The sequence below is a fragment of the Phaseolus vulgaris genome, chromosome 10 (assembly GCF_051622355.1).
Source record: "Phaseolus vulgaris cultivar YP4 chromosome 10, ASM5162235v1, whole genome shotgun sequence".
Taxonomy (NCBI): domain Eukaryota; kingdom Viridiplantae; phylum Streptophyta; class Magnoliopsida; order Fabales; family Fabaceae; genus Phaseolus; species Phaseolus vulgaris.
The window spans coordinates 11651809-11672589 of NC_143507.1; the positions used below are offsets into that span (position 1 = coordinate 11651809).

Sequence of the window (20781 nt, forward strand, 5' to 3'; positions counted from 1 at the left end):
CATCAGACAAGGAATATTCATCTTGATTGACTGTAATACACTTCTTTTATATACAACAGAAACAACAATTAATAGGCACCATCTACTTCACCCGCTGCATTCATGTCATTGAAATGGACTCTGTGGCCAAATGATTCCTAACCCAAAGTCAGGAATCTCATGTCATGCCCAAACAATGCAAAACTGCATGGCAGTGGTTCTTTGTTGTTGCATGAAGGCACGGTCGTTAAGAATGAATGAAGAAAATGAAGGATACATAGGTAAGTTCTCATGTGTGACGTGACTTTCCCTTCAATACTATCTTATTTCTCTTCATTCCTCACATGAACCACAACACCCTTTACTTTCTCTCCATCTCATCCCTCACCCGCATGCAACCATGAAACCAAACGGGGTAACACTCAACATCCGTCGTCGACAACAGTACCACCCGAGATCCAAACAGAGTTACTAATGTGTATTATAAATACCACGAAAATACACTTCAATAACAAAAAATATTTAAATTTTTCATCTAGACACGTGTTCAGGATATGTCTAATTAAAAACAGTTAATTATATTATAATAACTACTATTATTATTATAGTGAGAAAAGAGAGATATTTGTGGGCACTAGGGTTTTGAATTGAGTCTTGTCGTTTTCTTTTGGTTTTTGTTGTCATTCTCCGTTCTCCACCCAGCAATAACCAATTACACATTATTTATATATTTCAATTTTGATTTCGCAGATCACTTTTGTGTTTTTTGTTTTTTATGATTATTTGATATGATCATATGATGTCAAGTTTGGGAAAGTTTTTGTCAACGAATTGCCCATTCCCATGGTTTCTAAATTTTATCCAATAAATGTGAATATCTGCACCATTCTCTCTGCATTTTTTATTTCACCTCAATTATTTGTTATGGACTAGTAATTTGTGCAAAATTCGATTTGGGGCTCTGGGTGGTTGGCAGGCATTTTCCAACACAACATGGTTCCTAATCCGAGGCCCAAGTTGTTTGTTCCATTCTTCATGTTACTGCTAATGCTTCTTTCCTTTGGTTTTTCCAATGCTGAATTGGAACAGAAGCTTAGAGCTGCTCCACATAAGAAGGTGATTGGTGGCACTGGTGTGGAGAATTCCCTCAAGATAGAGGAAATCAATGGCAAAAAAGGTGGAGGCAGTAGTAGAGTTTCGGTTTCCACGGTTGCATTGTTCACGTTAGCAATGGCAGCTGCCACTGGTTTAGGTGCTCTGCCCTTCTTCTTTGTGGAGCTTGATCCACAATGGGCAGGGTTGTGCAATGGAATGGCAGCTGGTGTCATGTTGACTGCAAGCTTTGATCTCATACAGGAAGGTCAATATTATGGTGCTGGAAATTGGGTTGTCATTGGGATTCTAGCTGGTGCCATCTTTATTTGGTTGTGTAAGAAGGTAGTTACCGTACCACTATCTTTCTTAACTGCTGCTTCTATAGGCAAACATTTCTTTCTCTTAATCCTTGTTACGGTAATTTGTAAAGAATTTTGATTTCCTATTTGACCCACTTGTTTATGCTTCATAAATAAGAAATGCCTTAAGGCTGCAGAACGTTTTGGTAGTAAATGTAGCACTACTAAAAAACAATATAAATGGTTAAACTCTTGGGCAGTATGAATTATATCTACTCTGGCTCGTCCTTTACTGTTTTCTTGGGGGAGGAATAACCCAGCTGTGAAATTCTCGTGTTTCTTGGAATTTCTAATCTGAAAAATGGTTTGCGTGCCTTGTTAGAAGGCATGAATAACAATTTTAAGTGATCCTTGCACTTTGAAGGATTTGATAAGATGGTTATTTTGTTGTTACATAGTTTTCATTTTAAGTAGGTTTATCACGGTCTCGTTTGTGCCTCACATAACCGATTGTATTTCAGTTACTTGAGCAATATGGGGAAGTAAGCATGTTGGACATAAAGGGTGCTGATGCAACCAAAGTTGTTCTTGTAATTGGAATAATGACTCTCCATTCTTTTGGGGAAGGATCTGGGGTTGGGGTCTCCTTTGCTGGCTCAAAGGGTTTCTCTCAAGGCTTATTGATAACTTTGGCTATTGCTGTACATAACATTCCAGAGGGATTGGCTGTGAGCATGGTGCTGGCATCAAGGGGTGTCTCTCCACAGAAGGCTATGTTGTGGAGCGTTATTACATCTTTACCTCAGGTACATATTAATCTGAAAGTTAAATCATTATTACATTGTGAAGGGGAAAATATTATGAACTTAGTCATGACATCAGCTTGAATTTTGAAGAGTTTCTGTTTTGAAATTGATAGTAAATAGTTTGTCCCATCAGCCTGTTGCGAGAAGTCTTTTTGTTTTCTGTAATTGAGATATAGTATGTTAATATTATGCATAGGAGTATGTTTGGGTGGCTCTTCTCTGTTGCATGTACAGTATTTAGGTATGCTTTAGTTTGATTCAAACCAGGGTTTAATATGTTTAGATAAGCAATAATTGGTTTGTATAAAATGGCTGTGTTGTAATAACATTTAATAATAGTTTGCTTGTACAGCTTATTTCTTATGTAGCTAAAATAGTCTCAGACTAATTAGGGTTATCCACCGTTCCATGGTGGCAACCTAGCATGAGTGGATATTATGCCGCTGAAACTAGCCTAGAATATAACTTTATAAAACTTTATCAGTATGCTTTATTTGTTGAGTTCAGCAGAAGAAACTTTATTCTGTTGGAAATAATTCTTTACGATTCTGCTATAGATTTTGAAAACTTGTATCTGATGTTTCGTCTTTGCCTTTTACCATCTCATGCTTGTGTTAATGCAGCCAATTGTAGCCGTTCCTTCATTTATTTGTGCCGATGCATTTAGTAAGTTCCTGCCATTTTGTACGGGGTTCGCTGCTGGATGCATGATCTGGATGGTTGTTGCAGAAGTTCTTCCTGATGCATTCAAGGTATGCATGTCTATTAAGGGTTTGTTCGATTGAGAAAATGTTTTCTGTTTTCAGATATATAATATCGTTCCCATACTTTGGTATACAGGAAGCCTCTGCTTCACAAGTTGCATCGGCTGCAACACTTTCGGTAGCATTTATGGAAGCTCTAAGCACCCTTTTTCAGAATTTCAACCGTGACAACAAGTGAGTGTATATTATTTTTAATCAGCTATGCAGTATTCGGTTAGGAAAATGCTAGTTGCTGCTTGCTAGATGGCCAAAATTTTAATGTCACGAGTTGGCATTACTGTTGATTCTTGGATGGATGAGTACTATCTATTCTAATCCAAATAACTAGCTTTTAATCTAGTTGAATTTAGTCATATTTGGCGGTCTTTTCAAGTGTGTAGGCATTACTCACTCAGTTTTATTACTTGAATGATATGATACTATTAAATCTCATTTCTCAAGTTGGTTGATTTTGTTGCACAAATTGAAAGATCAGAAATGTTTCAGCTTTTTGAGTATTGGCTTGAAAACATTTTGCATTCCCCACCAACTCTACCACGCAACTCACTTTTGTTATCTTAATATTTTTTGTTACAGCTCTGAGGATGCTTCTGGCTTCTTTGTTTCATTGCTTTTTGGCCTTGGCCCATTACTTGGTGGAATTATTTTGGTTGTATTTGCTCTTGCTCTTCGTCTTCGGCATGCTATCCTGATGGGCATAGCATGTGGTATTGCCTTTGTTCTTGGTGCCTGGCGACCTGTGCAGCTTATTTTGTCTTCAAAATTAGGATTTGTTCCTGTTGTGTTACTCCTTGCAATGGGCGCTGCTTTAGTCCATGTTTCCAGCTCTGGGGTATTGAAGGTGGCAGCTCGCAAGAAAAACTCAGTCAATGACTTGCCTACATTAACAAACTTCCCTGTGAGTGTTCAAACCTTTCAATCATTTGTATCATGTGGAGCAGTTGCTCTACATGCTTTGGCTGAAGGACTTGCGCTTGGAGTAGCTGCACCAAAAGCTTATGGATTTGGTCGTCACATGGTCCTTCCAGTCTCTCTACATGGTCTCCCTCGAGGTGCTGCTGTTGCTAGCTGCATCTATGGTGCTACTGATAGTTGGCACGGTTCTCTTGCAACAGCTGCCATAATTGGATTTATGGGTCCAATATCAGCAATTGGATCTATTCTTGCTGGGATTGGCTACAGTGGCCTTGATCACATAATGGTCCTGGCTTGTGGTGGAATAATTCTAAGTTTTGGAAACGTAGTTAAGAGAGCACTTAGCTTGGACAAGAAAAAGAGCACATGTGGCCTCGTTATGGGAATTGGGTTTGCTACCTTATGCCTATCGTTCACTAAATTAGTTTGCTTGAACACACCTTACTGCAATTCTGCACCGGAGGCCGTCAGGTAAAAAGATTGAGCTGCATTTCCTGCATCCTCAATTATTATCTGCTTACATAAGTAGTACATATGTTTCTATAGTTTGTTCTCCCAACACATGTTGCATAATTTTGAAGAATTCGGAGAAATTGTAAAAAGTGATTGATTCTTTTGTACCTTAAAAAACATCACAGATTCTTGCACCTTAAAAAAATCAAGTTACAAGCGAGACTTGATATTTTTTGAAGTGTAGGAAGAAATGTCCAAAGGAAAACCTGGACACAAGATATACAGTGACACTTCATACACAACATTTAATATAGAATGTATCATGCACCATATAAATTGCTTGGCCATGTAGAACTGATCAGATTCTTTTTCCTCATTTGAGCCAAATAGAGCCGACATTTCACTTCTGCTGGTAGCCCTTTAATCTTTGTCTTAAACTAGCATGTTGCGAGTTGCTTAGAGTTTCCTTTGCATGTTTCCCTTCTGTTAAGGAAATTCTATAAAGTAAAACTTTCTTATTGGCAAAAATTACCCTATTAAAGTAGCAAACAATTATAGAAATTAGTTGATCTGTTGATATATGAATTCAATTTCGTTGACTTGTACTTGTCAAATCTCGTTCTATAGTCTGATTGGGTCACCACGGATCCTATAGGATTTAAAAAGAAGGTTTAGTTGCTGATTGGTGGTGGTAGTCCCTGGCTACTAGCTTGCTTTAAATGTAATGTACGTCCACATCAGTACAAGTCCCACCAGCATGTTATGTGAGTTTGAAAAAGGATGGCGATCTCACGTAAAACAAAATGATTCGATTTATAATGATCATGTAACGTAACAGTATCTTATCACAGTTCTTAAATTTTCCATTTCACATTTTTCTACCTCTCAACAACAATTGCAAGACCAAATGTCAATGGCTGCACCTTGTCAAAGGTACAAATCTCAAGGCCATATTTTGTGCTGGCTGCAGCAATGTTAAGATAAGTAGAGAAAGCAGATAATATTGTTGGCATTGTATCATTAGTTAAAATATATTAAAAATTATAAAACCATTGAATAAGATGTAAAAACTATATATAAATGTTCAAGAAAGACTTTTCACTGATAGAGAATGGTTTTAAAGCATTTATGGTGATGCAACAGTAGTATTTAATTTGAAGGTCAGAAATGAAAGTAGCTGATATAATAATAAACAGAGCATGTTATATTGTTCTCTAGGCAAACATAATTTATAAGCACTCCAAAGTTAAAAGAAAAAGAAAAGATGAAACTCGTGATAATGAGTTGTGGTGAAGATCCTATTTGGGTTGAGGAACAGAAAGAGCCTGAGAGCCGGTTAACCTTGCCAACATGACAAAGGTCATCCCTCCGACAACATTGTTGGACAGTCTGAGAGCCAAAACAGAGGACTTGAACACCAAAGGAGAAACGCACTTCTCCAACAGAAACTCCAAGCCATTAAGACTCTGGTACCTCAAATTGCTGCTCACACCCATGTGCGCCGCCCAAGTAAGCGCGTTGAGAAGCGTAGGAGGAGCCTTGTTCGGGGACTGGAACGTGGGGTCCACCCTCTTCCTCACCGCGATCAGCCCGTTCGAAACGGCAGTCCCGGCAAGGCCAGCGGCCAGCCCCACCAGCGCAAACAATCCTCCCTTGTACACCAGAGTCCCACACCGCTCCACTATTCCGTAGGGACCAGGTTCGAACATGTGGCTGCTGGGACACGTGGCGAACAACCAAGGAAGGGTGGAAGACGAGGACAAGGTGGGCGCCAAGAGATACATCAGGATGAAATTCAGAATGGACCCCACCACCAGAGTGGAGAACACGAAGTCCAGTTCGTTCAGTCCGAAGTTGGGGCGTGTCGCCATGTCGCCGATAACCGCCGCACTCACACCCACCAACTCCTCCATCAAAACCTTGAAAGGGAATTGTGGGTCCGCCGCCACCCTCAATCTCCATCCGTTTAAAAACATCCCCAGAACCCCAAATCCCACGCTTTCGCCGTCCGAGTCTCCGCCTCCTCCCCCGCCGCTGCCTCCTCTGGCTCCACCGCCGATGTCGCCGCCGGAGAACGAAAGGTGCAGCCTTTGGCTGCGGGGGTGGCGCGGAGACGGGAAGGAAAAGGTGGACTGGTAGTTGTAATGGTAATGGTAGCGGTGATGAGAGTAGAGAGGTGAGAAACGGAATTGGGCCATGGCTTGCGCTGCCATTGCCATTTTTTTATTTGAAGTTGCTACTCTGTGTGAAAGAAGGGAGACTGAGAGTGAAAAATGGAAAGAAGTATTGGGAGTGAAGAAGATAATATGTAGGTGGGCAAAACAAGTGGTGGAGGGATATGCGAAAAAAATGAGTTTTGGAAGAATCTCAAACGTTGGAAAGAAACAAAAGAAGAGCTAATTTTTTGAAAGAGAAAGAAGTGTGTTTGATTGTGTTGTGAGCTGACACGTGGACTGCCAATATCGGACTGAGCTCCACCTCACCATTTCATATCCAGCCAAGAGAATACATTTAGCTGCATTTCTAATGACATACTTTGAAGCCTTTTTTTTTTTACTCAAAGTTACTTATTCCTTAGTTCATCGTCACAGTCTGAAGGACTTCAGTTCTTAATCTATTTCCATTGAAGATGGCACAAAGCTAAAACATTCGCTCAACAAATATAATATAATATTATATAATATAATACTGTATTCTATATAAACAAATAGCAGAGTTTTTCCTTCGCCGATACATGGTATGATATCTGAGACATGACAATAACATGTATCGTCAATCTGTGACACAGAATAGAATACAAATGCTTGAGACAAACAACTATAAAGAATTCAGCCTATGCAAACTAATTTGAATACCATTGAGACTTGACATATCATGTCATGTCACATGCCCACAAAACTTGATCCACTTAGAGACCTAAAACTTCACCCCATCACATGTATATCCCATGCTTCTCACAAGTTACGGACTCAAGAATAAATCCAATAATAAATGTATGAAGTGTGCACCAAAAAAGACTCATTTGAACACGCCTACTCTCAATACCCAATTATATTATCTTCTTTTTTAATCATCTTTTTTCTTCTAAAGACCCTTCTTTCTAGCTTTGACTCCTGTTGTTTAACAAGAAAAATGTAGGATAAAGGGGATGTAAAACCACCAGCAATAATTGTTAGCCTATTCTTTCATAGCTGCTTTGTTTGAGATGTACTGGAAAACCATAACACCCATCTACAAGTAACGAGGAAACCTTTCTTTCATCGACCAGTTTTGGCTCGTTTCATTCCACTGGAGTTGAATGGAGATACACTTCCACTTGGTCCAGGACTCTCTTCTCTGAAATTTGAATTCAGCATCGCCAATTCACGCAACTGCTGCCTCTTGATATAGTCCTCAGACTCTTCCTGCATATCAGAAGTTGGCAACCAAGAGAAGTAAGCATAAAAATTTTCACAAGCAATGTTAATCAACAAAGAGGTTACCGTGTGGAGGTTTCCATATTTCTGATTTCCAACAATAAGATGGTTGTGTCAGGGAAGGTATTGAATGGTTTAAATCACATGATGTTCTAAGATAAATTTCACTAACTTGCATCCTGTTTGGCACCACATCTACCCTCACGTCTTTTACATGAATTTTGCAAGTAACAAGGAGTAGCCCTTGTGTTGAATGTGAGTTGATACAACTATAACATATTCCTAAATCTTAACCAAACATGCACTTAAATCTGCTAGCTTGAAGTGATTCCAACAAAATATTTCGTGAAAAAGGCAAAGAAGGTAAACCACCCAACCGAATTCTAATAAGTCAACTTAGACACCTTTGAAGGTCAAGGCAAACTTTACAGAGAAAAATGAAATGGGGAAGGAAAACTTGGATGACAAACAAAGAGAGTGGTTTAAAATCTAGTCTAGAAACTGTCGTTAATCACTTTCAAAGGTATTAACTATTCAACTTACAAAATTAAAAAAAGTATAAGTTGGTTGTTCCTATTCTTACTTGGGAATTTTAAAGCTTTTAAATGAGTGAACACCTTTTGGCATCAGTATGTTAACACACCGAACAGAAGATGACAACTTTATTTTAATAATAATAGTAATATATATATATATATATATACACACACACATTCATAATCCAATTTAAAATATGGAAAAAAATATCATTAAAATGTCAATATAATTAGTTGTCGAATGGTTGTTTCCTTGTTATGAGTTGTCAAGTATCAATGCTCCAGAAGATTAAGACAGTGTGAAGGAACTTACCACAGGTTTGAGCAATTCTTCTATAATTTCCTGAGCCTGTCGGAGCCTAATGTCAACAATATTAGCAGGTAAATCAGCTTCAATCAAGATATGGAGTGGCTCATTGAGATGCTCATAGCCTGGTCTTCCTCTTAATTTTTCTTCCTTCAAGATTGAAAAGATAATAATCTCAGTCATTACACAAGAATGATATATAGATCAATAAAAAGAAGCATCATATTTATTTCACATTTTGCAATATTAGACATGGAAAATCATATCAAGGCCTTCATTACCTTGTCCGGATCTTTTATTGAACCCTTTCCTCTAATATACACCCGGCAACCTGTAGAAGCTTCAACCCTTTTTAGAGAATTGCCCCTGGGTCCCAGAAGCCTTCCAACAAAATTGAACTAACACAAAAGAAGAGAAAAGATAAATTACAACAGTCTGATAGAGTCATTAATTAGCCTTACTAAATTGGAATGGATATATGAGAGCTTACATTGGGGTATGTATCAACTGGAATTTCCAAGCGCAAAATCCTCTTAACTGTAAAAGAACTAGGACTTGCAGGTGCAACTTGCCAGTCCATTGTCATTCCAGGAGTTCCTCGTAACCTCTGTTTAGCAGGGGAAAAGGAATAACAATGTCATTTATGCACAAAAGCTCAAATAGAGCAGGAAAAGAACATGGTGAAGAACAAGAACAAGGGATAAAGCCTTTTTGTCATTTAAAATAAGAAAACCAGAAAAGAATTAGCATTCTCAATCTAGATAACCACCAAGCAAGGAAAGTTTAGAAGCTAGACAAGAAAAATGAGACGAATCAATTAGATGACAACTTGTAACAAGGAAAAACAAGCAGTTATAAGTGTGACAGTCGTGTAACTACTGTAAAGCATAGTTATCAGTCTCAGATAGAAAGGTGTAGCAGCTAGCTTTGAAACACTTTAGTGGAACAACAGGATGAGTGCACTGTTTTAACTATTATAATACATACAAACTAAACAATTTATACTACACGAATAAATACTCAAAAATGAAAAATAAATAAATAATCCATGATAAATAAGTCACAGGTTACATATATAATCATAAAAATCAGCAGAATGTAAACTGGGAAGTTTAATTGAAGAAGAATGAATGGAACACAGTCGCACAGGTACATAAGGTAAGAAGGAAAAAGGTGCGGAATGTTCAAGAAGAAAGGTTTCAAACCCTATTATGTTAATGAACCAAAACAGGCGCTAGAAAATGAGGAGAAAACACAACTTTTACAAATGGATTTTTGAAGTCTCTATTATGGTAGTACACTATCTGACTTCTATACTAAAGTATTATCACATCGGAAAGTTGAATGGCAAGGCCAATGTCACCACACCTCGCTGTTCTGAAATGGATCACAGTGAAGATTGGATCTGTTCTTTCTTCAAAAAAATCATTTTTCCTCGAGTTGGAAGCACTTATTTGATTTTTGCTCCACTCATCCATCTTAAAATAAAATTCCTTCTAATTAATGTACGCATTTTGTTGCATGATAAGCCTTAATTATGCTCATTCCTAGTCCACCTTACTTGTGGTTGCGGTCTCTTTCTGTAGCCTCAACAGTGGTGATTTAGACCCATATAGACTAAAAATATGGATTATGGGCAGTCCTCACCATACAATATGGTTTAATTGGACTTAAAGGGTTGAGTTAAGCCCTAAGCCCACTCTCAAAGACATTTAAACTTCAGCCATGCCCTTTCATTCAATAATTAATATATGGAGAAAGAATAATAGTATTTTAATTTTGAAAACTAAATTCTTGATGCTCCAATCTTCATAGGTGAGAGAAAGAGACAAATCATAGTGCTTATTATTTATGAACTAAAGTAGTTAAGGGTATTTTAATAAAAAAAATAATGCAAGTAAGGATTAAAAAAGATAAAGAAATTTCAAAACAATTTCTTATAATTAGGAACAAAAAGGAGTAATACCACATCATTTAGGGTCTGTTAGGAGGAATCTTCTCTATAAGCACTTTTGGGAGAGAAAGAGAAAAATAAGGAGAAATGAGATCAGTTTCTTCCTGGTTTAAAATTAGCTTATGTATGAATTAAAAATCAGATTTTACAAAAGCTAACAAGAAATAACTTTTACAGATTAATCTGTACATAAGTTAATTTTAAATTGTGAAGAAACCAATTTTATTGATCCTTCTTGATTTTCCTTCCTACAGAAGCTTTTGAAGAAATTTCTCCGAAGAGAGAAACTCTTGATGTAATCACTATGTATCACATGTTCACTTTTCACATCCATCCTTAATAAACATTTTAGGTACTGTCAATTCATTTTTATGAGGAACCCCGTAAAATCACTTTTCTCTCTTTTCCACTGCAGTTAGCTCACATATAGCTCACATTTTTCGCTTTTACAAAATCAGGCTTTACTTTATTTGACAAAACTACTGCTAAAGGAATAAGCACAATATGTCATGAGTCGAATTAATCTTACCTCGTAATCCAGGCCATTGGGCAAACAGTACATAACAAAATCTTAGCATTTTCACATATAGAAATTAAACAAGTATATGTGAACATATAGAAGTTTTTTACTAGTCATGTACTATCTAAAGTGCAAAAGAAAAACTCACATCTACATGAACAGATAATAGTCAAACTATGACAAGCATAAATTGAGGATTAATAAGATATGATTAATTAGGAGCATTTTATCTCTTGTCTCAATATTCTGTCCATGAATTTAAACAAGGATCAAAGTATGGTGGGTGTAAAGATGGAGGAACAATTCCAAAACAGTCACCTCTTGCTGAAGACTATTCCATCCACCTAACCCCGATCCAGTGACACTTGACATGAGGTTTGAAGAAGCCATTGGACTAGGGCTTCTGTGCCGCAGTCTATCAAAGTCACCAAAACCTTGATTTGACAGCATTCCAGAAACTCTCAATATTTCTGCGCATAGAGAATCATTCTAATCAGGAAGAGCCATGATAAATCAATCAATAAAAAAATATTTGTATTCATAAAGAAATAGGATGAAAGAACAGATATTGTAAATGAACAAGATAAGTCAAGCAATAATAAAAATATTTGTATTCATAAAGAAATAGGATGAAAGAACAGATATTGTAAATGAACAAGATAAGTCAAGCAATAATAAAAATATTTGTATTCATAAAGAAATAGGATGAAAGAACAGATATTGTAAATGAACAAGATAAGTCAAGCAATAATAAAAATATTTGTATTTAAAAAAAAATAGGATGAAAGAACAGACATTATGAAATAAACGATGATATCATATATCATAATTTTTACTCATCATTCACCAGTAATAAACTGGACAAAGACCTTATCTCCTAAAAGCTTTACACTATAGGGCAAAGGCACATAAAGTCCAATATTGAGAGAAAGTGTATGGGATGTGTAACCAATGTCAAAGTTTCTCTAAACAAGATCTACATCAGTCAAATTTTTCCATGTTTTAAAGGTACCAAGGTCATAGAGTTGTGGGTAATAATATTTAAAATCCAATTCATCTGCTTCAGGCTTTGTGAGGAAAAATTGTGGTTAAGAAGGGCATAGTTACTTTCCCCCAGTCTGGATGTTTAAGTAAGGAAGTAATGAAGACTACTAGTACACTACCCTTTGGGAGTTGAGACTGAAGTGGAGGGCCCTAGAGCCTCATCTTGAATTGCACTAAGTCCCTCCTCAGGGAACTGCTTGATCACAGGATTGAACCCCACTAAGGGCTACTGTGATCTAACCCTGCACCAAATCTTAGATCTCTTTAGTAGCCAAAGAAGAAAGAAAAAACTAAAGTACATGAAATGAAAAATGCTTCCCCTTGTCAGTTAAAAACTTTAAATAAATTGTTCCCCTGCTTGCCCCCCAGTTTGAGACTGACAGGGGTTAGCAGGGAACACCTCCTCTTCCCTCCTTATCTTCCAAATAGGGTTTTCAAATTTGGTCAGCTTCCCCATCCTTACCTCTCATTCAATCCAAGCATATGAAGATATATTTCCAACTTGTCAAATCAGATACCACGCCAAATACTTCAAACACAAAAAAAATCAGTTTCTTATGCAGAACACTATAAACAGGGTTCTATTGGAAGGATCTTCTCATAAACCCAACAACACACACGATTCAGATCCCTAACCTCATAATCGGAGAGTAAGCTTATTGGCATCACAGTATGAATCAAACACTTTACTTTACATTGACAGAGCAGAAGCTCTAGAAAGTGAAAAGCATGAAGAAGACACATTGGGCGAAAGACACAATCTTGAGGGGCAATTGGGGGTTTTAAATTTGCAATAGAGTTACAGAGAGAGATGCAAAGTTGGAAGTGAAGTGAGAAGAAAAGGGCGATCTATAGATCTCGAGAAGAAAGGAAACCTTGATTCAAGAGACGAGTGCAAATGGGAAGGGCTTGCATGAAAGGACCAAGCTTCTGATGCTCTGCCAGCAACTCCGTAAGGTACTGACTGAAAAAGTGAAAGCAAAAGCAAAAGCAGAAGGAAGTGAGTTGAGGGGTAGTTGAAGCAATCCAGTTGAAGTGGTGAAGTTGAAGAAGAGTACCTGTCAACTTCTGGGTTGGTTCTAATCTGAGGAGAAGCAGCTCTGACCGGAGAGAAGTTGGAATTGTAGAGACCAGACATGGCTAAACCTAAACCTAAACCTTGGATTGTGGCAGAGAGAGCAGCCGCAGGTTTAGTTTAGTTTAGTGTCGTGAAACAACGTTTGCTGTTGCTGGATGGACAACTATCTCAATTTCACACCCAACAAATCATTTTTCTTATTTTCTATTTTTTTTTTATATTACTTGTTGCTTCTTTGTTTGCTCTTTTCTCACAAGCTGGCTTCAGCCAAAAAGAATAGCATAAACAGTAAGGAATGGTAAAATAAATAAGAGAGAGAAAGAAAAAGAAAAGATTATGACAGTTGGAGAGTTAAGGTAACTGAAGAAGCAGATTTTGACTGAAGGGTTGAGAGAAGAAAGAAAAAGACAGGATTTTTAATTTTAGTTTGCATTTGTGTAGTGAAGGAGGTGGAGACACGTGTTGGGCATGCATGGAGTGAGGCAGAGAATGAAGGAAAGGGTTGGGTTGGTTTTGTTTTGTGGTAACAAATGATGAAGAAGGCTTGTGTTCAGCTTCAGAATGAACAAGAGTTAAAGAAGAGTTGAGTAACAAAAAATAAAGAATGAAAGAGAGAGAAATTATTATGTTTGCCACCACCCTCTTAGCTGGACCCACAATACCTCTTTTTTCTACTAATTAAAATTCTTTTTTTTTCACTTTTAACTTATTTTAAGATAAATAAATTCAAAACCAGTATATATTATTAAGCTTTAAATATTTTTTAGTTTCCATATTGTTTTTATATATTTCTGTTCTTTTCAAATTAGCAAAATGTTAACATGTGATATGAATTTGGAAAAAAGATATTATTATATAGAAAAAGATAACATGGAAACCGTTTATTATAGCTTCTTCTTCTTTATTCATATTTATAGATTTAAACAGCAGTAACGTTTCTATCGGTAAAATATTAATAGGATGATAAATACTGCTATAATTAAGTAAAAAAGATATCATATTTTTTCAAATAAAGCAAATAATAATAATATTGTAACAAAAATTAAAAATAATTATCTTACACAAAAATAGTATTATTTAATTGTTTTATTGCAATATTTGTATTTACTGTATATTTCTATGTATTTAAGTCACGTGAATTAATTTATATGAAAGTAATCTGTTTTTAAATATATATATTAAACTATTAATTTTATAGAATGCTTATTTTATATACAAACAGAAATTGGATTGAATTTGATAGAAAAAATTGATTTACCAATATAATTTTTTAATGAGTATTTTCATTTAATAGATTGTATTTTGAAAGAAATTGTCTTCAAAGAAAATACTGAGAAACAAAAATGAAATACTCATTACAAAAGTTTAAAAAATTAAAGCCGACTAAATGTTTGAGAAATTATATATTAAAAAAGTTGCAATATGGTATAATTAAGAAAAATATATTATTTAATTTGTTAAAATGTGTGAAACTGGAATAGTATCAAATTAATAAATATTTTAATTAAAAACATAAGTGCATTATCCTATAGAGGAGGCAAATCTCTTTTAGAAAGGGGTGTATGAGAAGATAACTTTTTCTTCTCATATGTTCTTCTCTCATCTCTATAAATTTTTATATTTCTAAATTTTTTTTTTTAGTCTTTTGGATTATGTAATTCATAAATATTTTTTTAAATTTATAATTAGTTTTTGGATTATATAATTTAAAAATCTTTTTTCACATACATAATTAGTTTCCGTATTACATAATCTGCGTAAGTCTTTTTTAGTTTCCAGATTAGGTAATCCAGAAGTCTTTTTTCAAACGCGTGTCAAGATTACATAATCTGGAAGCTATTTTATGGAAGTGACACAAGAAAGATAAAAATGTATTTTCATATTTTGTATGGAATGACAGAAGAACATATGGAGGTGCAGGAAGAAACAGTCAGAGAACTGTTGAGGCAGGCCCACTAGAGGAGAAGTGCTGAGGAAGGCCCATTAGAACAGAAGAGTGTTGGGCTGAGTTGGAGGCCTTTTGTGTGAATAAAATGTGAAGAAAGATTGAAGTAAAAATGCAAACCGTCTCTTTCAAATTGTCTGCAACATCAATTCTGCAGATGAACGAAGACAAAAATGAAGTTAAAATAAGAAGTTATTTTTAAATTAAAAGTGAAAACAAAACAAAAATTCCAGAGAATGATCATTACGAAGCTTCAGATTCGAAAAAGGTATAAAATTGTATGAAGATGCATTCCATAGGTTAGGTTTGGAAGAAGACAGAAATTAATAATTGAGCTTAAAACTGATATTTTAGCGTCGGTGATCATCAGCTGTGGACTTCATTCCTTCTTCACCCATCTTATCCCTTTCGTTGCTTTCATCAAAATAATAGCAATTATTATAAAAAAAATGAGTTGGGACTTGTTCAAAAATCAAAAGCAGTGACTTTTTCAGAATATGAAATTCCTTTTCAAAGCTTAAAGAAAGGAGGGCAATGTATGTTCAAAGCTTAAAGTAATGGCAAATTAAATGGATTCGTTGGCCATGCGTTGTCCCGAATTTTACGACAAGACAATGTCAAACTCAAAATCATCTCACATCCTCGTACCTTTGCTTTGGTTTCAATTTTTGACATTATTTTTACATTTCACATATCATCACCCCAACATTCCACATCCTACCAATTTCAACAAGGGAAATCATTCTTCTCCATCAGTTATGTGCACGTATTTTCACTGTCATCGTCATCATTCATAGCATAAATCAATGGTGTTCTTTCTTTCTTTGGGCTTCTCTTGAAGAATACAGAGGAGATAAAATCATTGCAAGCAAAAGTACCCTTATCAGCTCATTACTCACTTGTTAGGAATGAATTGATGCAGTGCCTGTTACTACTCCAATATTTCTATAACTAATGTGTTTGTTTCAACTTTCACTACCTATATTTGCCACAAATTCGTGTCAAATTTGCAAGATAACACCAGCTACTTGCACCCAAGGCAAGGTGAAGACAATCTCCAAACATGTAGCTAATCTAATTCTAAGCAATTTACTTTCTCTTGAACAAGTGACTCAAGTTTTACGCTTCCATTCCCTTTCCTGCATTCCTGCCTGAGTCCTGTTAGCAATGCAAAGCCAATGGAAACAGAAAGGAAAGGAGGCAAAAGAAGCTGGCATTGAATTTCCAAGAATGTTTTTTCCGGAGCATTAATAGGCATTTGTTTGATTCCAAATTTATCGAGTTTCAAACAGGCGCAAAGAGGATTGGTAAAAAATTATCCCAAAGTAGGAGCTACATTTTTATTCCTTGTCGATGGAACAACTGAATTCTTCACATATAGAATCACTCTGTGCTGCTACTACATACACATTCACACCACAATGAATCACAAAGGAGATAAACAGATTTACTTTACACAAAAATTCTATATTACCATTTACCACCCGTATAAACTAGCCAAGGGGAAGAGAGGAGAGGAGCCTAAGCAAACAACCACCAAAAAGAGGTGTTTGGAAGAATTTCTGAATACAAAAGCAACGGAGCTTGCACATATGAGTGGAACAGCAAGTGAAGATGGTGCAAGAACAATGTGTCAGGGTGCATATTCATGCTCAAGGGTAGGCTGCGTTCGAGTAACCGTGGCAGCAGGCGCTTTTGTGTCCCCAACATTGGCCACATGAAGGGCCTCTCCTGCATCTGCAGCCCTTTCCATCTGTTGTATTCTCTTCTTTCGTTTGTACTTTAGCGCCCACAAAACCAGCAAACACAGCAACACCAAAAACACAATTCCACCCAACACAGACCCCACAATGGCCCCAACCTTCTTGCCACTTTTGCTCTCCTTTGGCACAACTGGCGGTGGTGGTGGTTGAGGTGGAGAAGGAGCAGGAGACACTGGTGGTGGCAGTGATGGTGGCGGGGGTGGAAGAACAGAAGTCTCGGCCACGATAGATAAATGGCCTTGTGTGGAGGTAGAGCAAGTGTCGCCTCCTGTTACATTGCTGAAATTGGAGGAACCCTGCAAATCAAACCAAACACATCTTGCCACAGCACCCAGAGGAGGATCTCTGACATCCATAAACTTGACCCTGATAGGGTCAGCAGAGGCACTAACATTGAGGGTTGGTAAATTAGTAGCTGACAAATTGGAGCCATTGTAGGCCAAGAGTCCGAGAACAGGAGCCAGGTAAGTGTAATTGGGCAAAGGGTAGTACCTTTTGGACCAATTCCCCAAATTTTGGTACACCAAAACCAGCCTCTTCACATACGGTTTCTCAATGATCCCTATGGGAATCTCAAACTCGTTGTAACTGGGAACAACCCCTCTTCTCCTCAAACTACCACTCCTTAATCTCAATGCGGCAATCTTAACCCCACTGAAATTGGAAGGAAGGTGAGATGTTGCATTGTAAATGGTACCTGTTTTGGGTTTGACCAAAGCCCTGTAGGCATATTCTTGCAGAATCGCGTCTAGTGACCTGGCTTCGCTAGATTGAGCCTTGACACGGGGAAGAGGAGAGCATAGCAGAAGAAGCAGAAGCAGAAACAGCAGAAGAAGATGATGATGATGAAGCCCCATCGAGAACCAAAACAACAACAACCACAACAATAATAATAATAATAAAGATAAAGTTTTGAGCTGTTGGGGGTCTTATTGAGAGGCAGGGTATAACATAAAGAACAATATTCTAAAGCGACTTTGAAGGTTTGGTCTTTGTTGTGCTGAATTGAACCGTTATAGGGAAAAGGCAAAGAGAAGGGTGGGGAATCTTGCTCTGGGCTTTTGCATTTCATCCATTCCTCAAAAATCAGCTGAGTTCCAAAAGGGGAACAAGATTGAATTGAAGAAAATGAAAACGAAAACGAAATTAAAGGTGAACAGAAAGAAAGCCCTAAATATGAGATGTTGAGGGAAACCAGAATCGAAACATGGGAAACAATGTTGACGAGAGTCCTCCATTACAGCATTTGGACTCAGATCATACTCTGCTCCAGAAAGAGCACAGAAGGAGGAAGAGAAAGAGATAAGTAGTATGTGTTGCGTTGCAGAGAGTGGTTGAGGTGCAGTGGAGCACCACAACAAAAGCAGAAAGCAGGGTGAGTGTGAATGTGTGTTTGTTTTTGTGGCCCTTCCAAAAACAAAAACACCAACAACAACATCAACATCAACAAACACCAACCTCTTCCATGTCAAATTATTCACTCCTTCTTCCCTCCTCCTAACCCTTATTCAATCATACAATTTAATATTAATTTACTTTTTTCTCTAAATTCCTTAATTTTACCTAAAAAACAAACCTATAATTCAAAATCATAGTTCTTTTCTAAGCACTCCATGCAATTATGGCTTCATAATTCAAAAAAAAAACTTACATGTTTGGTTAGAACAACTATTTACCAACTCATGCACATGTTTGACGGCGCTTAACTTTACTCTATAATTTATTTCATGTTCCAACATTATTTAATGAATGAAAGCATACTTCTACTGGTAACAGATTAAAAATAAACTCTTGTTTTTTTTTTATATATATATATAAAGATAAATTAATATTTTAGATAAAGTCTTTGTCTTATCGTGTAATCTGGAGTGAGGGGTTCCATTATTAGTTAAGCTTACGTAGAGATGACAGAATGATAAGTTAGCTCCATTGAGTTCTTCTGTTCATTTTTTTATTTTTTATTTTGGTGAAAGAAAAACTCAAAGTCCTGTTTCAATTTGGGTTTGACATAAACTCAAATAAAGAAAAGCCTTGAAAAGGGCTGCACTCAAATTTAATGCTCTTGTGTTCAGTTGGGTAGATATTTTGAAAAACAAGTGATTTTTTTTTTTGAGGAAATTGAAATACAGATAGATTTGGAAGTAAAGAAAAAAGAAGAAAAGGAAAGTAGTTAAAGCACACATGAGTGATCCGAAAAAGAATATAAAGAAATAAAGGTGCAGAGATGAGTGAGTTTACAGTGATGACCCTAGTTGTGTTGCATTTATACGAAAATGTGGTGTTCGAAAAGAAGGTGTTGAAGGATAGAGAGGGTTGGTTGGTTGGAGTGCAACGCAAAAATACTTGTGAATCAATTCAATTGGAAATGAACAAGATGCATACATCATCGCTATAAATACATTCAACTGCATCATCTTTCCTCAATTTTCATTCATGCAACATTAATCAACATAAAATCCTTTTAAATGTGGTGGGAAAAAGGGCAAATTCTTCCTCCACTTCTTACATTTATACCCACTCCATATTAAAACTGGAAAATTGGTTTTAATATTTTTAATTTTTTAAATAATACTAGATGAAGTATAATCTATTTTTTTAAATAATCTCGTGACATCCTATATCTCCATATCTTTTCATTTTTTTGTCACAACACTTTCATTATTCTACATTTGAAAGAACAACTTCATTACTTGTTATGGAAAAAAATATATATGGAAACAACTCACATGTTCACGAATTAACTGCAAAAAAATTAAACAACATAGGATTTAACGTGATTCGATTGTCAACGGCATCCTACATCTACATGGACAACTATTAGGTTTTTTTTTTTTTTTTCTGTTGCGTACTAAATTACAAGTACAATGCTCTCTTTAAATAGAAATTATAAAGGGAACACAATAATTAAACTCATCCACTAAAACATGGTGTCTAGTCAACTCAACCTAATTGGGTTGTCTTCATACTCAACAAATTGAGTGTGTGTAAAACAGTTAACGAGTTCATTGTATTCGAGGTTTTCCAATGCAAATATAATTTTTTTTTAAAATTTTATACTCTATTTTTACATCTTTGTAGTATTTTTTTTTAATTTTATGATCACAAAACTTATCTCAATCAGCAATATATATTATATGAGTTATTATAAATAACTATCACCACCACTAATTAAAGATGGGAAAAGGTTATTAGACTTTTCACTATGGTCACTCTAATTAGAAGAATATTGTTATAATTAAAGAAAAAAAAAGTATGAAGATGTTGTTAGATAGAATTTGGCAGGAACAAAACTTATGAATTACTTCAAAATCTTAACTCGCTGTTGCAAATATTTGATTTGGATGAATTGGAGTAACAATTATACTTTTCTCACAGCTTTGGTGAAATGATTGAGTTTGCTAAAACTATATGAAGAAAAAACAAAGTTTTTAATCAAAAGCTTTACAAAGTATAAGTTAATTAAAATTGGCTTTACCAAAAGTTGTATGTGAGTTTGACTTAAAAATAAACTCAATAACATTTTTAAACCTTATAAGCAAGCTTTTGGGTTTCGACTTTCACGGAAAAACAAAACCACTTTCTCCCAAGTAGGTATGATGGACTTCTTTGGGCAAATTTTCATTATCAATTACCTCATCATTAATAGATTCATTTTTATTTAATAAATTAATTATTATTTCATAAGTTTAGACTTGATAATTTAGTAAATTGGTTTAAAAAGTAAAACTATCTGATAAACTAATTAGTGAATATAAAAGACTTGAAAAGACAAAATTAAGTAAGCTTTCTTGTATAAATAATTTATTTTGTTTATGTAATTATAGTTTTAATTTCTTTTAAATAATTAAAATATCATAACAAAATTCATTCTTTTATTTCCCTTTTAAAAAGTTTTATAGATTTTTTT

The 20781-nt window shown here is 35.8% G+C and overlaps 4 protein-coding genes across 4 annotated transcripts; 1 reads left to right on the forward strand and 3 right to left on the reverse strand.

Moving 5' to 3' along the window:
* Positions 1-607: 607 nt before the first annotated feature.
* On the forward strand, positions 608-4687 carry LOC137819479 (putative zinc transporter At3g08650). The gene is made up of 5 exons (XM_068623342.2): positions 608-1416; positions 1895-2179; positions 2803-2931; positions 3020-3117; positions 3520-4687. The coding sequence occupies exons 1-5, from the start codon at positions 973-975 to the stop codon at positions 4331-4333; spliced, it is 1770 nt and encodes a 589-aa protein (XP_068479443.1). The 5' UTR covers positions 608-972; the 3' UTR covers positions 4334-4687.
* An 807-nt stretch (positions 4688-5494) lies between these two features.
* LOC137819481 (protein RETICULATA-RELATED 3, chloroplastic) lies at positions 5495-6953 on the reverse strand. The gene has a single exon (XM_068623345.2). It carries the CDS (start codon positions 6528-6530, stop codon positions 5610-5612), a length of 921 nt encoding a protein of 306 aa, XP_068479446.1. The 5' UTR covers positions 6531-6953; the 3' UTR covers positions 5495-5609.
* A 6-nt stretch (positions 6954-6959) lies between these two features.
* LOC137819482 (KH domain-containing protein At2g38610) lies at positions 6960-13755 on the reverse strand. The gene is made up of 7 exons (XM_068623346.1): positions 13147-13755; positions 12964-13052; positions 11363-11514; positions 9061-9177; positions 8852-8968; positions 8577-8720; positions 6960-7715 (listed from the first exon to the last, which is right to left on the reverse strand). Exons 1-7 carry the CDS (start codon positions 13224-13226, stop codon positions 7569-7571), a joined length of 846 nt encoding a protein of 281 aa, XP_068479447.1. The 5' UTR covers positions 13227-13755; the 3' UTR covers positions 6960-7568.
* A 2671-nt stretch (positions 13756-16426) lies between these two features.
* LOC137819480 (uncharacterized) lies at positions 16427-18559 on the reverse strand. Its single transcript, XM_068623343.2, has one exon. It carries the CDS (start codon positions 17729-17731, stop codon positions 16745-16747), a length of 987 nt encoding a protein of 328 aa, XP_068479444.1. The 5' UTR covers positions 17732-18559; the 3' UTR covers positions 16427-16744.
* Positions 18560-20781: the final 2222 nt, after the last annotated feature.

Coding starts and splice junctions, on each gene's coding strand:
- LOC137819480 (XM_068623343.2), bottom strand. CDS start 17,731: ATGGGGCTTCATCATCATCATCTTCTTCTGCTGTTTCTGCTTCTGCTT.
- LOC137819479 (XM_068623342.2), top strand. CDS start 973: ATGGTTCCTAATCCGAGGCCCAAGTTGTTTGTTCCATTCTTCATGTTA. Junction 2,180..2,802: donor TTATTACATCTTTACCTCAG/GTACATATTAAT, acceptor GTGTTAATGCAG/CCAATTGTAGCCGTTCCTTC. Junction 2,932..3,019: donor TTCTTCCTGATGCATTCAAG/GTATGCATGTCT, acceptor TTTGGTATACAG/GAAGCCTCTGCTTCACAAGT.
- LOC137819481 (XM_068623345.2), bottom strand. CDS start 6,530: ATGGCAATGGCAGCGCAAGCCATGGCCCAATTCCGTTTCTCACCTCTC.
- LOC137819482 (XM_068623346.1), bottom strand. CDS start 13,226: ATGTCTGGTCTCTACAATTCCAACTTCTCTCCGGTCAGAGCTGCTTCT. Junction 11,515..12,963: donor CACTCGTCTCTTGAATCAAG/GTTTCCTTTCTT, acceptor CTCTATGCGCAG/AAATATTGAGAGTTTCTGGA. Junction 7,716..8,576: donor AAGAATTGCTCAAACCTGTG/GTAAGTTCCTTC, acceptor TCTGATATGCAG/GAAGAGTCTGAGGACTATAT.